Source organism: Anabrus simplex, chromosome 1 (genome assembly GCF_040414725.1).
Source record: "Anabrus simplex isolate iqAnaSimp1 chromosome 1, ASM4041472v1, whole genome shotgun sequence".
Lineage (NCBI taxonomy): Eukaryota > Metazoa > Arthropoda > Insecta > Orthoptera > Tettigoniidae > Anabrus > Anabrus simplex.
The window spans coordinates 648884672-648900697 of record NC_090265.1 but is presented as its reverse complement, the minus strand read 5'-3'; the positions used below and the strand labels follow the sequence as shown (position 1 = coordinate 648900697).

The 16026-nt window shown below is 37.2% G+C and overlaps 1 protein-coding gene across 4 annotated transcripts in view; it reads right to left on the bottom strand.

The window, feature by feature from the left end:
- Positions 1 to 16026, bottom strand: part of LOC136857270 (carnitine O-palmitoyltransferase 1, liver isoform) — a 216899-nt gene that overhangs the window by 17371 nt on the left and 183502 nt on the right. For all 4 annotated transcript variants that reach the window (XM_068225118.1, XM_068225116.1, XM_068225115.1 and 1 more), the window contains exons 8-12: positions 15072 to 15276; positions 10859 to 10966; positions 10636 to 10661; positions 8003 to 8074; positions 248 to 359 (exon numbers count right to left, since the gene is read on the bottom strand). In XM_068225118.1, the coding sequence (XP_068081219.1) occupies positions 248 to 359; positions 8003 to 8074; positions 10636 to 10661; positions 10859 to 10966; positions 15072 to 15276 (523 nt within the window). The remainder of the gene's footprint in view (positions 1 to 247; positions 360 to 8002; positions 8075 to 10635; positions 10662 to 10858; positions 10967 to 15071; positions 15277 to 16026) is intronic.

The following is a 16026-nucleotide window of genomic DNA, read 5'->3' as shown; positions in this document are numbered from 1 at the left end:
TATAATATTATGTACTCAAACTCCGCTCCCAATGATGTATCACTACAGTGGTTAAGTGTAAGAGAGGGCCAAGAGCCCTAACTTCGCCACCTACAAAGGCATAACTAACAAACAAACAAAAAACAAACAAACAAATAAATAAATACATTGAAGAACCCTGAGAGACTGGTCAGGATATCTTTTACGTGACCCATCCTGGACACGGGAAGCGCATAATACTCTGCTAAATTTTATGTAAATTGCTTACCTGGTCTGCAATATCAATGGATGCCAGACAATTCTGAGGTAGTTCCCATTTTAATCGAATGGGTGCCAATATATATTGAGGTGTACCACGAATATGGCCATCAGAACCATACCTGGAACATAATACATGAGAATAAAGATATTATTGCCTCGTGTGTGTTTTATGCTTAGGATTGCTGTAATTAGCCTTAAAATATTAGCACTAATATATTGAAAACATTGATACTTGATACTGATAGTTCTGCAACAATGTACTCATCCATATCTGACCAGTATTTCCAATTTGCAAATAAATACTATATAACTATGGTCGGCGACAGTGTTGATGACCCATGGCCACGCAGAGAAGGAGAGAGAGAGAGCCATGATATGGAACACAGCGTTGTTGGATACAAACAGTCATTCTTACCACTTGTTAAACCCAACATGAAATATCACATCTGCTCGGACAAGCTTTTTGAGGTAGGGACTCTCCATATGGTTAGGATGAAGGCAAACAATTTTTTTGAATATATAGAAACAAAAATTATATTTCTACACCAAGTGGTTCACATTTTTATGGTTTGTCAAAAAGCTTGAGCTTTTGGGGTAGGTAACACACTACAAAAATTGCATTTTGGGCTCTCCTAAATACCCAAAAGTCCGGATATGACTGTTCCTCCAAAGTTAAGATATCGGGAAAACTGTATGATCATCGGTAAACTTGAAATGATGAAAAGCCAAGGTAAGTTTCTAATATGAGTTGGCTGTTGACATCATGATCACAGCCATGTGACCTCTAGTTTTACCTGGAATCTGAAGTACAAGAACAAGACTTCTTCATTTAAAAATTCTGTATGCATTAGCCGGGATTCGAACCGCAGCCACCTTGGTGAGAAGCCAGCAGCTACGTCACTGGCTGTCACATCCTTCTAGTTATGACCTTCTGCTCCTTTCACTTAACTTACACACAAAATCAAATCAAAGCAAAGCATTTTCCTGTGTAGATGACACCCGTGCCTTTCAAATAATGTATCATACCTAAATGAAATAAAATGGTGTATGGCTTTCAGTGCCAGGAATGTCCGAGTACAAGTTCGGCTCGCCAGGTGCAAGTCTTTTGTTTTGATGCCCGTAGATGACCTGTGCGTCGTGATGAGGATGAAATGATGATGAAGCGAAACATACACCCAGCCCCCGTGCCAGTGAAATTAACCAATAATGGTTAAAATTCCCGACCCTGCTGGGAATCGAACCTGGGACCCCTCTGACCAAAGGCCAGCACGCTAAGCATTTAGCCAAGGAGCCAGACGTATCATGCCTAAATCTAGCAAACACAATAGGTTTGGCTCTCTCTTTTGCTCTCTTCCATTCCCGAACATCAACAACTACGTAGCATAGCAGACAGTATGTCGTAAGCTCGTAGTATTTGGATTTTACTTCCTTTACAGAAGTCAGAAAAGTTCTGGGACAAGAGTTGTATTTCTGAGGTTGCGATGCAAACAAAGGAACAAATGTTACCTATTATAATATGTGTACATTCTGAGATGGCCTTGGCTATGTCTCCATGTACACACACTAGGTAGCAGGGCTGTGCTTAGCAACACTTTGTTAGGTTTAGTGGCAGTGACACAATGGAGCTGATTGTGAACAAGGAGTGAACATTAAGTTTTGCGTTAAGCTCAGGAAAACCTCTAGTAAATCATGGACAATAATTACATAAGCATATGAAGGCAATGCACTTTCAAGAAGTCATGTGTTTGAGTGGCACAAAAGGTTTCGGGAAGGCAGAGATTCAGTGTAAGACGATCCCAGAACTGGCCGCCCATCTACAGCACATTCTGATGTAAATGTGGAGTGTGTAAAGCAGTTATTGCAAGAAGACTGTCGTGTAACTGTGCATGCGATATCAGAAGAGTTTAATTTGAATCATGACGCGTGTTGTAAGATTTTACGTGACGATTTAGAGAAACGTAAAATGAATGCAAAACTCGTCCCGCACAACCTAACAGACGACCAAAAAGAGGAAAGACTAAGAATTTCTGCGGAACTACTGGATACAGCCAGATGTGATTCCACATTTCCAACAAAGATTATTGCTGGGAACAGTGCACCCTTCCTCAGCAAGCACCAAGGAGGATAGGAAATAGTTGAAAAATCTGGAACAAATCAAGAGTAATAGGTAACAAGCCCCAAAAATCTCACAGTTCTCTGAATACTAGATGGATGTGGCATGTTTTGAACGGTGTTGACTTGCAATGGCAACTCTTTTTGTTTGTTCACATGAAGATCATAACTGGAAAGACCAAGTTGGTAGGTCTGTATATTTTGTGTGAATCCTTCAATTATAGTTCCATGGACAATTATGCCATCAAGTTACATTTCAGTTTTTGGGAGGGCCTTGAAACTCTGAGAAAAAATTTGGCTGAATTCAGATGGAGCTGTCTTAATTCCAAAACTGAGACCAGTAGCAGCGATTGGGAATTAGAAGTGGTGGGGCACAGAAATTTATAGAAAACAAACAAGTACAGGGAGCCTGGGAAATATAATTGTGTGTGTGGGGTGTGTGTGTGTGTGTGTGTGTGTGTGTGTGTGTGTGTGTGTGTGTGTGTGTAGAAATCAAAACTGAAATAAAATAGCTACAAAATGGTAAGTTTTTAATGCTTTCTGAACGAATTTTGGAGAAGTAAAGGTTGACAGTTTACCAACTTAAATGCGGCAATAACAGATTTTTGAGATTTTTATTCAAAACTATACAATAAATCTTTCAGCAAAGGAACAACTGAGGAGTGTCTGTTCAAGAGGTTCTATTTCCACTTTAAAAAAAAAAAAACAGTATTTTGTCCACATGCATTACAGTAGTTGAATATTATCATTTGTCATGAGCAATCCAGACCAAAAAGATGTAATTCCTTAAAAGTTGTACCAAACCTGACCATCGGTTAGCTGCGTTGAATGACACTGTGTGCGTATTTCCGCTAAGTATTCTTTTAATATTTAAAGAAATTAAAGGAAAGAGGTATTAATAACAAGGTTTGTATAAATTGTTCTTTTTTAAAATATGTCCTAGTATTAGGTGGCTAAAATGGAATAAAATTTAATTTTTCCTCCACAAAGTTGGGGGGAGGGCTACTGCCGCCCCCCCAATCGCCATTACTGACTGAGATGATGCATACGGTAGATGCCACTGTTGACTGCGATCATCTGTACAATGCTACCTTCATCATCAACAACCCTGAGATGTATGTAAGCCTCGAACAAGTTAAGCTTACAGAAATATTGTGAATTATGGAGGCTATCGACGACATCAATACTGCATTGTATTGGGTGATTTTTCTGGACCACATTACATTAATACCATTTTTGCAATCAATTCCCACTATCTGGTTTTGAGATCGCTACTAATAGTAAACCTCTATCACTAGCGGTAACAGGAGAAATGATCCCATCTGCTTCAAGCAAATTCAATTTTTTATCCGTATGCTCACAGAATGCAAAAGAACACTGTACTCCCTAGTGAACACAGGTTTAATTCCTGTCTGTATCAGGCACCATTTAAAAAAACTGAGCGGTGGTGGTAGTGATTATTGTTTTAAGAGCACGTACAACTAGTCAACCATCCTCTATATAACATTAATCAGAGAGGAAAAATGGGAGGGAACCAATACTTCGAAAAATGAAGGTATCGGCTAAAGGAAGATAAGGGCCACAAAGGGCATGAAAATGAAATACTTCCTAGGCCTCAATACCTAATACCATTGGGGTTGGAAAAGAACAAGAGTCGACCAAAGGAGGTCGGATAGAATAGATGAAAGTGAGGAACCTGGCATCAGATACGTGGAAGCAATGCCAAGACTCAGCTAAGATCCCCAAGGCCGCCAACCTATGCTCCAAAGTTCAAAGCCCCTGAGGCCCCTTTTCATTGCCCCTTAAAGAAAAACCTGAAAACTTCATATTGTTGTAGAATGGCTTCCAATTTGTTGATTCCGTAAACAAAATCAAACTATTAGAATAATCATCAGACAGCATGGAGTGATGGTGCAGAACTGGAAACACTTGGTTTGCTGCACGAGACTGCCATCAAGGTTGAAATACAGATCTTTGCAACATATCCCTCTTTCTTACAAGATTCCATTTCAATTGGATTCTATCTATGTGATAGTTATCAAGTTCATGATTATTCCTCCCGCATCTAATACAGAGGTGTTCAATGCCAAGAACGTTTTAGTCAGGATGACATTGGGAATGAAAATTCTGGTATGCTGGACTGGGCGATAGGACAATGGATCAACGATCGAATTGATTTGTGGAATGATGCCTTCAGGAGATTTTGAGATATTATTAGTGTCAAATATGTTAAAATTTGAAAGACTCAAACTAAAGTGCTGGGTTAGTTCTTAACTTTCAATTTTTGATGCTTCAAGGGCAGTTGCTTTTCTTCTTCTTCTTATTTTTGAGACCACATTGGGTCACTTTAATGAACCCTTTGGTTTGTCAATTTCTTGGTAGGAACTGTTCGAGCCTTGCGGTCTTCCCAGTACTACTTCATACATGTTGATATTCTGGCCCTTCCTTGTGTAGATAATATTCTAGTTGGGATTTTCTTCTTTGTGAGTGTTAAGTGGAAAGTCATATTTTTAAGTGCTGTGTTCACTTTTTTTCTTATTCATAGTCTCGTCCGGTGTAAGGCCAATTTCTTTCAAATCCTTCCTAATTTCTTTTATCCATCTGAATCCAGTTGTAGTATTTTTTGAAGCAAGATTGTACTCCACTAGCTGTTTCAGAAGTTGCAAATCTGGCATCATCAGGATGTGGTCAAAGTACCCCAATCTTTTCTTATGCTTGGTATCAGTAATGTGCTCTAATTTCTGATATACAACGGTGTTAGGTACTATTCGCCATTGCCCATCTTTTTGTTAGCTTTTATTGATACAAGTTCTTCCAATTCACCTTTTGATCTTCTGTAATCTGTCAGTTTTGGATTGTTCGTTTAGATGGAATGGTGTTTCTGGCTTCTGACTTTATGACTGTATTGTAATGTTTGAATTTTGCATTAATGGATAAGCATTTCTTTTTTGTAAGTTTCCCATGTTAATTTTTGTGCCTTAGATAACTTGTTTGCCCTTTTCTGAGTTGAAGGTTTTTCATTTAAATTATTTGTTATTAACTCATCTAGATATTGAATTGTGTTACAATTTTAATTTTCATACCGTTAATATGTATTTCTTTTCATGGTGTTTGTCATTGGAGCATAATTTCTGTTTTCTCAAATGATATTTTAAGGCCAATTTTATTTACAATGGTGTGAAGCTCTAAAATTTGAGTTTTTATTTCATCTAAATCTTTGGCTAGTAATGCTATGTCATCTGCAAAACCAAGGCAATTAGTTTGGATTTTCCTAGTTATTTTAATATTTAGAGGGCAGCTGCTTTTATTAAAATATCTTCAAATGAATTAACATTAGACTGTAAAATTTGTTCATGTAGCCAGTTGTCGCATAGGCCATGAATAATCTGGGCTCTCAGAAAAATGTCTGCAATAGAGACTGATTGCTTTAAGATTTCACACACTCAAACTGACCAGCATTCTTCTTGGTAAATGTTTAAAAAATAGTGTTGAGAAACAACTGCTCTTAAGTTAGGTACCATAGATTGCTTCGCTGTGTGCATTTTCCAGAAATAGTAATATTTAAATACAGTGGGTCACTGCCTAGAATAAGATGCTAATAGAAATATTTAAAAAAAAAAATCTATTAAAGAAAAGTAAAAGAAAGCATGAGTACACAAGAACCTCTTTTATCCGGCCGGGCTTATATATTCAGCTAATAAAGCTTATAGCAACCCTCTCGTGGTGGTCCATTGCCTCTGCTGATAACATGGTTTATATAGGTGCTGCATCTGAAGAAATAGTGACTCATGGAGAGGCAACAATGCAGGTGGACAAACTGATGGCCTATTTAGAATCCCAGACTGAAACCACACCGGCAGAACTGATGTTAGTAAAACGTCTTCATGATCGTCTGCGTGCAAACCCTATACAACAGGAAAAAAACTCATACATTATTTTAGTGCATAAAACAGAGTTGTAAATGTAAGAAAAGTGTTTTTTTCTTTTTTTTTGTACAAGTGAAAAAGGTATTACTGTACAACTTATGTTAATAGATTATATAACATGTACTCTGTTTTTCTTTTTTAGTTTTCTGGATTATCCGGATTTTCGATAATCCGGATCAGTTCCGGTCCCACTTAATCCGGAAAAACGAGGTTCGTATGTACTTCTTTATTGCAAAAATGTCCGACTCGTTGGCTGAACGGTCAGCGTACTGGCCTTCGGTTCAGAGGGTCCCGGGTTCGATTCCCAGCCGGGTCGGGGATTTTAACCTTAATTGGTTAATTCCAATGGCACGGGGGCTGGATGTATGTGTTGTCTTCATCATCATTTCATCCTCATCACGACGCGCAGGTCGCCTACGGGAGTCAAATAGAAAGACCTGCACCTGGCGAGCCGAACCCTTTCTGGGATATCCCGGCACTAAAAGCCATATGACATTTCATTGCAAAAATAACAATGAACTACATCACCATCTGTTCTTAGGAATTCCATTCCTTCAACCCCTTTAGACAAGAGGTCTCTCCTTAAAATTTTAACAGGCAGCATGATAATACTTCACAACACAATTCAACACAAAACTGCAAACTGAAGCCTGCAAGCATTCTACTTCCCAACTGCCTTCTTTCTTTCAATCATGCTGGCTTCAGACGTGTGACAAGTGAGAGTTCAGGGTAGGAAATTCCATTATAACAATGGAAGACAGTTCAGTACTAAAAAAAGTTTAGAAGTCACCAGCTCAGTAACACGGTATCACAGAAGTGAGGTACAAGTTTTGTTTTGTTTGTCTAACATAGAAAAAAAAAGAAGAGCCATCATTTAGTAATGCACAGTTTACAGTTTGATTATTTGTTCTGGGATACCTTATTTCTAAGAATTACAGCGGTCGAAATTGGGCCTTCTGACTTACGTCAATGTTTACTCAAGCAACAGATAAGAAAGTGCTTGGCTAATTTGATTATGCAATCTCTACCGTATGTACAAACTATGGTTGTCAGGTAGGTTGCACGAATACATTCTCTTTCTCTCTGTCTCTCAATAATAGACATGTAACGTGGAAAAATGGTCCCAAATGCAGCAAACCATCATTCATAAAAGACACTATCATGCAAATTAACATTATATATGTGCCAAAGTCAGAAGAAAAGTCATATAAACATCCAAATATTTGCTATTAAATCCAAAATCTTCAAAATATACATTATGCATAAATGTTTTCCTAAAAAAGCCAAAATATGCAAACATGCAGGAAAAAAGAACGGTTATTTGGAATCATTAAGTCATAAAATGAATACCGGTATTTGCAAAGTTTGAGAAGTGTGACTAGCTTATTTAAAAACATGCATGTGCATGGAAATCCAGGTTCTAGTCATTTATTAAGTTTTAAGGACCTTGACAGCTCACAACAATATTGTAGTTTATATTAATCTAGTGGGTGGGAAATAATTATCCCTAGTAAGGTAGGATCATCTATAACCAAACAGCAGGTTGGCTCAATACAGGAGAGGAAGTGGGGGAATATCCCCCTACCCCTTTCAAACTGCGCACCATAGTGAAGATACAATATTTTAAATCCATTTAGAAGTAATTCCTCACTTCTTTTTTAAAAATTATTATTATATCCCATCATTCAGTTATCTATTTATGGAAAGATAATGATTTTTCTTACCAGGAAGGTGCGGATTCAGTTTCTTCAATAATGATGTATTCCCATAGATGAGCCATTACAGAGGCATCACCCCTGTAAAAATAACAGAGTCGTCCAGGTTCCTAAATTGGTAAGAGTACAGTGCAGTATAAAACAGGATTTGTTGAATTTTTCAAATTTTGTATTATATTTTCAGGTATAATAATATTGTGTGCCAGTCTGGAAATGAACCCAGGATTTTCGCATGCAATCTAATGATTAGGATTTGTATACCACTGACTCTCCTACCCTGTCCGCTCACATATTTAAGGTGAATTTTTTTTCCTACAAGAGGACAGGAAATGGTTAACCACGGTGTCAGGTGGTGGTGATTATTGTTTTAAGAGGAAGTACAACTAGGTAACCATCCTCTATGAACAAATTAAGAGAAAACAAGACTGAAAATAAAATTAAAACTATTTATCAATGGAGGAGTTCAATTTTTTTTTTGTAAATGAACTAAAACAAAAGTGATTTTATTAAGCCAAAAAGGACACTGAATATTTGAAATTTATACCCCCTTAACTAATCTACTCTCACACAAAGCGAATCATATGTATACATTTCATATTGATCCGTACTGGCAGCTAATTCACATATAATGAGGTACGAGTAGCAGGGATGCAGTGGTTCCGGAATACACCGGAATGGAGTCCAAAACCTTTCTGGAAAGGATGAACGCAATCTGAAACCCATTTCCCTTTTACTGTGTTGAAGTTTCTTTGTTTTATGTTTTAAACTTCCCACATTATTTCCAAGGCCCATAGTAAAGAACTTGTGTATCTAATCAGTACTGCTAATTGTATTTTTACCTACACTACTTCATAACTCTCTGGAATGTGTGATACTAATTATTACTTCAAACTTCCAAGTGTGACAGGACTTTTCATTTTTAAATTAATTGAAATAAATGAAATTAAAATTGAATTGAATTAATTGAAATTAAAATTGAAAAATACCTTCATTAATGTTTTGCTATTATTATTTACCAGATACTCTAGAAAATAATTAAGACGTACAACTAACTGACAGTGCTAGTAGTAAATATGTTTCAATATAGAAACCAGTTACAACTTACAAAACCCATTGAATTAAGCTAACAAAGCACATCTTCATTAATGTTTTGCTATAGCTGTGGTGTGTAGTTTTCTTGTCCTTCTGATTTTGCATTTTCTTCAAATTAACAGAGGTATTGAGACATATAAATTCAATACAATTATCTTCCTGTTTTAATTGGTCTGAAGACCTTCTAAGCAACCCATTACACGGATGTTTATATTTAATTTTGTCATTTCATGAGTGAGTCTAAAACCTGTTTCTGTTTCCACTACAACTCTGATGAGTAGGTTCACCTATTCAATACACATATAAAAATGATGTAACTATATTTTCATAGAACATTCATTGGGACTAGTATTGACATTGATTGTGTGCTCATCCTCAGCTATTACATTAAAACCATAATTGGTAAAATATTAAAAATAAACACTGAAGCACAATACATCTAAAAATATGATGAGAAAAAAACACTTTAAAATCTTGAGTCTTTGTTGTCAATTATAAGTATGAGTGATAAAACAATGTTCATCTATTCGTTACTTTCTGGGTTCTTATATGAATGTAGTAACACTGTCCAGCTGATTGGTGCAAATGTCAAGATAAGGCAAATTTAAGGGAAGTCTAATTCCCTTATGAGTAGAAGGAAAAGGTGTTTTACAAACTTATTGAGCTGAGGGGGTATCTATAACTTAGATCTATGGAGAAAATAGTTCAGTGAAAAAAAAAAAAAAAAACTTGTGCAGATCAACTATGTTGATAGATATCTGAAAAAGAAGAGAGAAAGAGAATCAATTACTAAATCAAGGAGAAAGGAAAAGCAAAAACAAAAGTTGTATGAGACTCACCCCCTATTCCACAGCTTCATAGGAGTCTTGTGACTATGAAAGCTTGCGCCACACTGAATGTGATGTGAGAGCGGGGCGAGCACTCCCCTGTACCCACCCCTCCTCTAGCATTTTGTCAAACAAAACTTCTCCCCTTCCTTCCCCTCCCTCTTGTATACCTCCTGTATCATGTACAATGTGTGAGGGAAATCTACCTTCATTCGTGTCCTCTGTTACAATTCTAATTATCCCTCTCAAACTCATTAACTTTTCCCTCATACTTCTTAATGCCCCATCCCTGCATTCCTCAGCCATTCTTTAATCTTCTTCACGGAAATATCAAGGAAACTCAACAAAAAAACACTCTTCTGAGATATAGATGTTCAGCAGATGATACCAAATTATTGTACAAAACCTTAAATAATAAAAAAATATACAAATCTGTATTTTCATTACTTAACATACAATTACCGTACAACACCAGTAAATCAAACAACTTATTTAATACATATTTCCTGAGCTGCAATAACTTGTTGTATGCTGGCTTATTACTAAATCAACTCTTCATCAACCTATTAAGTTGTGGTACATACATTTAGTACATGTTGAAGAGATGTTAAGTACAGAACAAAAATGGCCAACCAGACACCAGTGGGATCCGAACCCACAACCTCCCGATTTGAGATAGGCGAAAATTCTACAATTTCATTTTATATGCAAAGAAACACTTACCATGAGTGTTCTGTGTTGAGACCTATCTGTAAAAAAAAAGAAGGAAATAACACTAAATTACTTTGCAGTAAATAATTCAATATATCAAGAAAGAAAGGAAAAGCACTCTTAGATCCACAAAGTATTTAATTATTGGTGATGGAAAAAGTTTTATCTGTAGATTTTTCAATTGCAACCTTTCTTTCTTCACTGTGATATATTCATGAAACTATAAGAAACTTACCCGTCCATTTGTACTTATACAGAGGGTGAAGGACTTGTCGAACCAACGGTCATGGCCTTTTCCACAAAACAGCACCTGTCCATAGTGATCTAACTTTTCTGGACGTTCCTGAAACATAACACAACATAAAATTAATTTTGATATTCATAAATGAGAAGAATAAATTAGAATCTCACATGCCATTTAAATGGTTTCCTAAATCACTGATGATATTAATGCAAATTCAAAACACCCACAAAGTAATAATTATTAAAGACTATACTCCTTTCTTACACAAATTCAACATATCTGTAAAGTTTTTTAGGTATGTGTACTTCGTGGGTTTTGCCAGTTTTCAACTATTATTCATTGCCAAAGTTACATATCTACAATCAAACTCAATATATTAGCAATATTTTGTTCAGTGTATGTCATAAAATCGATGTTTATGATGACTTAAAACATAGTTGAAATGGCGCAGCTTGCATTTTCTTGGGTTAACTAATGTATCTGCTAGAAGATGTGGTAAGAGTGCTAAGGAAATGGGAGAGGTGTTGGTGGTGGTGGTGATTAATGTTTTAAGAGGAAGTACAACAAGGCAAGCATCCTCTATATAACACTAATCAGAGAGAAAAAATGGAAGGGATCGAACACTTCAAAATATAAAGGTATTGGCCAAAGAAAGACAAGGGCTACAAAGGGTATTAAAATGAAAGACTTTCTAGGCCTTGAGTACTCTAGTACCATCAGGGTCAGAAAAGAACAAAAGTTAACCAAGGGAGGTTGGATAGGGTAGATGAAAGTGAGGAGCCTGGCACAAGTAAGTAGTAATGCCAGGACAGCTGGGGGCCCCATGGTTGCCAACTCACACTCCCCAATTAAGGGCCCCCGGGGCCCCTTTTATTTGCCCCTTATGACAGGCAGGGGATACTGTGGGTGTTATTCTACTGCCCCCACTCACAGGGGGAGGAAATGGGAGATACACCTATAGCATAAGATAAATAAAACAGCTCAAAATATGAAATGTATTTTGTCTCGAAACAAGTATTTTGCACATACATTTAATTTGCTTAGGACGGCAGTATGTACGAGGGTGAATCAAAAAGTAAGTTACACTTCCAAGTTATGGCCATTTATGAAACTACCTACACATAGGCAAAAGGATCGTGTCCACAGTAACAAGGAAATGCACTCTTTAATTTTCCGTAATTTCTGTCTGTCTGTCTGTCTGTCTGTCTATCTATCTATATGTATGTACACACATCACTGGAAAACGGCTTAAGATAATTTAATGAAAATTGATATGCAAAGTCAGAGAATAAGTCGCTATAATCTAGGCCATAAATAATTTTATTGACGCTGAGAGAAATGGTAGTTTAGGGGAAGGCCTAAAATTTAATTTTCAAATATTTATGTTATTAATGGTCCTATCTTAATGAAAATTGGTATGCAAAGTTGGGGAATAAGTCACTACAGTCTAGGCTGTAAATAATTTTATTCACACTGAGTGAAATGGTAGTTTAGGGGAAGGCCTAAAATTTAATTCTTAAATATTTATGTTATAATAAATAATAATGTTATTTGCTTTACGTCCCACTAACTACTTTTTAAGGTCTTCGGAGACGCCGAGGTGCCGGAATTTAGTCCTGCAGGAGTTCTTTTACGTGCCAGTAAATCTACCGACACGGGGCTGTCGTATTTGAACACCTTCAAATACCACCAGACTGAGCCAGGATCGAACCTGCCAAGTTGGGGTTAGAAGGCCAGCACCTTAACCATCTGAGCCACTCAGCCCGGGAAATATTTATGTTATTAGTGGTCCTATCGATAAATACTACATAACTAAAGTCATATAGTATTAAATTTCCGATCATTTATGTTCATACATTTTTATCGTACTGGCTATGATAACAGAGACATTCATGAATGTTGATTTTTGTTGCTTAATTCCATATCAGCGCCGAGTCACGAGAAAATGGGCAAAAAGAATTTAATGAAAATCAGTATATAAAGTCAGGGAATAAGGAACTACATATACGCTATAAGACACCCTAATATCACAGAGTTGACAGAAAACTAATTGTGAAGGCCTACAATATAGAAAGCTCATAAAATTGATCAACAATAACATTACATTGACCATTGTTTGTTGTGATGTGCTGTGTGTGTTCTGTTGTCACTCATCTCTGATAGATAGGATAACTGTCGCATACCGAGTATTTTTTAAAATTTGCTTTACGTTACACCGACACAGATAAGTCTTATGGCGACGATGGAATAGGAAAGGGCTAGGAGTGGGAAGGAAGCGGCCGTGGCATTAATTAAGGTACAACCTCTGCATTTGCCCGGTGCAAACATGGGAAACCATGGAAATCCATGGAAATCCATCTTCAGGACTGCCGACAGTGGGGTTCGAACCCACTATCTCCCTAATGCAAGCTCACAACTGCACGCCCTTAACCGCACGGCCAACTCGCCCGATCATACCGAGTATAACAGCCTGCCTGAATATTGGTGGGAATTAGCTGGAGAGTTAGAGAACATTCTTCTTTAGCATGCCATTCCCCTGATTCATAAATTTTTCTGAAGTAGTGAGAAAAGGTGCGGTTTTTCATTTGATCGAGTATTTTATGTGATAATATTGCTTTTAATCGCTACATTCTTACTGGTGTTTTTGTAATGATCTTTGTTGACTTCAGTTAGAAAACGACAAAGACAGTCTTTCTGAGAATCCCATAGCGAAGTACGGGTACATCAGCTAGTACAATGTATGTTCACTTTTCCACATAGTCCTCAAGAGATTGTTAACATTTCTAGGCGAACGGTCAACCAACTTTTCGATTCCGGATGCGTAGAAATCACCTCCAGCGCTATGCAACCACCTGGAGACAGTTGCTTTCACCTCCTCATCGTTTTGGAATTGTTGTCCACCAAGATCCTTTCTCCTGGACTGTATGGAGGATGTTGCCATACCTCCCACTTGAATCGCTGCAGCAGTTCATCAGTTCATATGTTTGGCAGGCTGTGTGAGGTGTTGCGTGTTGAGGTGTCCAGACTTATTACCATGTGATTATCACGTGTTCGGTAAGCTGAAAAAGGATCTCGGTGGATGATGATTCCGAAACGATGAGGAGGTGAAAGCAACTGTCTCCAGGTGGTTACATAGCGCTGGAGATGATTACTACGCATCCAGAATCGAAAAGTTGGTTGACCATTCTGAGAAATATTTACAGTCTCTTAGGGACTATATGGAGAAGTGAACTTACATTATATGTTGTCATAGCCGTGTTGCCTATGTGTAGATGGTTTCATAAATGGCCGTAACTAGGAAGTGTAGTTTATTTTTTGATTCACCCTCGTATCTCATATACTATCCGGTTGCAAGGAACATGTGGTATTGGAAGAGGTGGAAAACCAATTGGTAGTTAGAGAACTGTCTGTCTGACAAGTAAACTGTATATGGGTATAGTCACAGCTGTTGATGTATAAACATAAGATCCCAATGTAAACTTTTTACTTTTGTCTCACCACCTCCTATTTATCTCTGTCACTCACTTCCTTCCTCCTTCTTTTTTCTCTTCACAAGTCATTCAATTGAAGGACTGATAAAGGGGTTGAATTATTTTTATGCAGATACTTATATCTCAAAAACTGAAGATGTTACAGACATGGAAATAAGTACTTGGAATCTCCTTTAAAAATGAAGAAACATGTATTTATTTTTTTTGATTTGAGAGAAGACTGTTTCTCACATGTAAAGTTCTATGAAGCATGGTCATCTTAGCCCCAAAATGCGATACCACAAATATGGTTTACAAAGACTTTCTGGGGTGAATGAAACTCAATTTTTTTTGGTGACTTTTTATACTTAAGGTATTATCAGATAATGTCCTAGTACAGTACCGAGGAATGATTACTTTTATCAAATTACGAAATCCATGTGAGCGAAGCCAACAGGTAACTGCTAATACTAAATATATTTTTCACGGTTTTCTAGTCGAAGGAATAATATTGATTTATGACCAAAATTCATGGTCGCTGGTCGGGTAATGGGGAGAGGGGTGTATGTATGTCAATTTAAAGAGGGTGACAATACATTGTTCTTACAACAATATCATTCCAAGCTGGATGAAAGTAGCCAGGAGTGGTGGTGGTTGGCTTAAAGAGGTAGTCATCTGGAGAAGAATCACTGTACTGTGCAATTCATAACTGAAATAGTAAGTAATAATAGTACCATATCAAATTCATAAGGACAGTCATCCAGTACAACAACAAAGGCAGCCTTTTCAAGAGCATCCAGAGACTGGCGATTTGTACCCTTGAAGAAATACTCTTGTCGGGTTTTAGCCCATGAGGTACGATCCCAAGCAGTTAGGGCAGCCAATTTTTCTTCTCCTTCTGCAGGTGGGGATTTGTCTTCAAGAATCTTTATGATTTGACTGGAACAAAGAAACCAGAAGTAGTGTATTATAGCTTTTAGTGCAGCTAATGTATAAACTGATTCATTTCAGCATGAGTGATTGAATTAAATCTCAAGATGAAGAAAGTAATATAAAATCACAAGTGTTAAAAATCACTTTACATATGTGATTTTCTTATATCACCAGCAATAAAATTAAAACATACAACAGGCTACACTGTCGACCACCACAGAAACACGTAAAAGTAAATACACCCCTGGAGAAGGGGTTGGTTTCAGGAAATCCAGCTGTAAAACTGGGCCTTCCACCTTCTGCTCCTTGTGGAAGATGTTTGACTCCATTAATGAGTGTTTAAAGTGCAATTACACTTGGCCATGCCAGGAACTAGTATTTGTTTATGTACAGTACTCTGTTGCCAGGTACAATAGTGCACTAAATCTATGACTGCTCAGTTAGGCAATCAGTCAATCATTTGAGATACATTGATTCCTTTCACTCTAAATGTTCTACTGATGTTTGTTTGTTTGTTCATTTTTATGTACTTTTATGTAGTTCAATTTAGCATACACATATCTTCTCCAAAATTCATCTTGTCCTGTCAGTAATGCATGACTATTATGATGACTGTGCTCAGATGGGACCTTTAGATGTTGAAATGCTGTCCAGGCAGTGGTGTCCTGATTTTGGTAAACAGATCAAAGTCACAATGCAGGAATATGAAGACTGTTCAAGTACCTCCCACTTCCATTGTTCGAATAATCTCGGTAG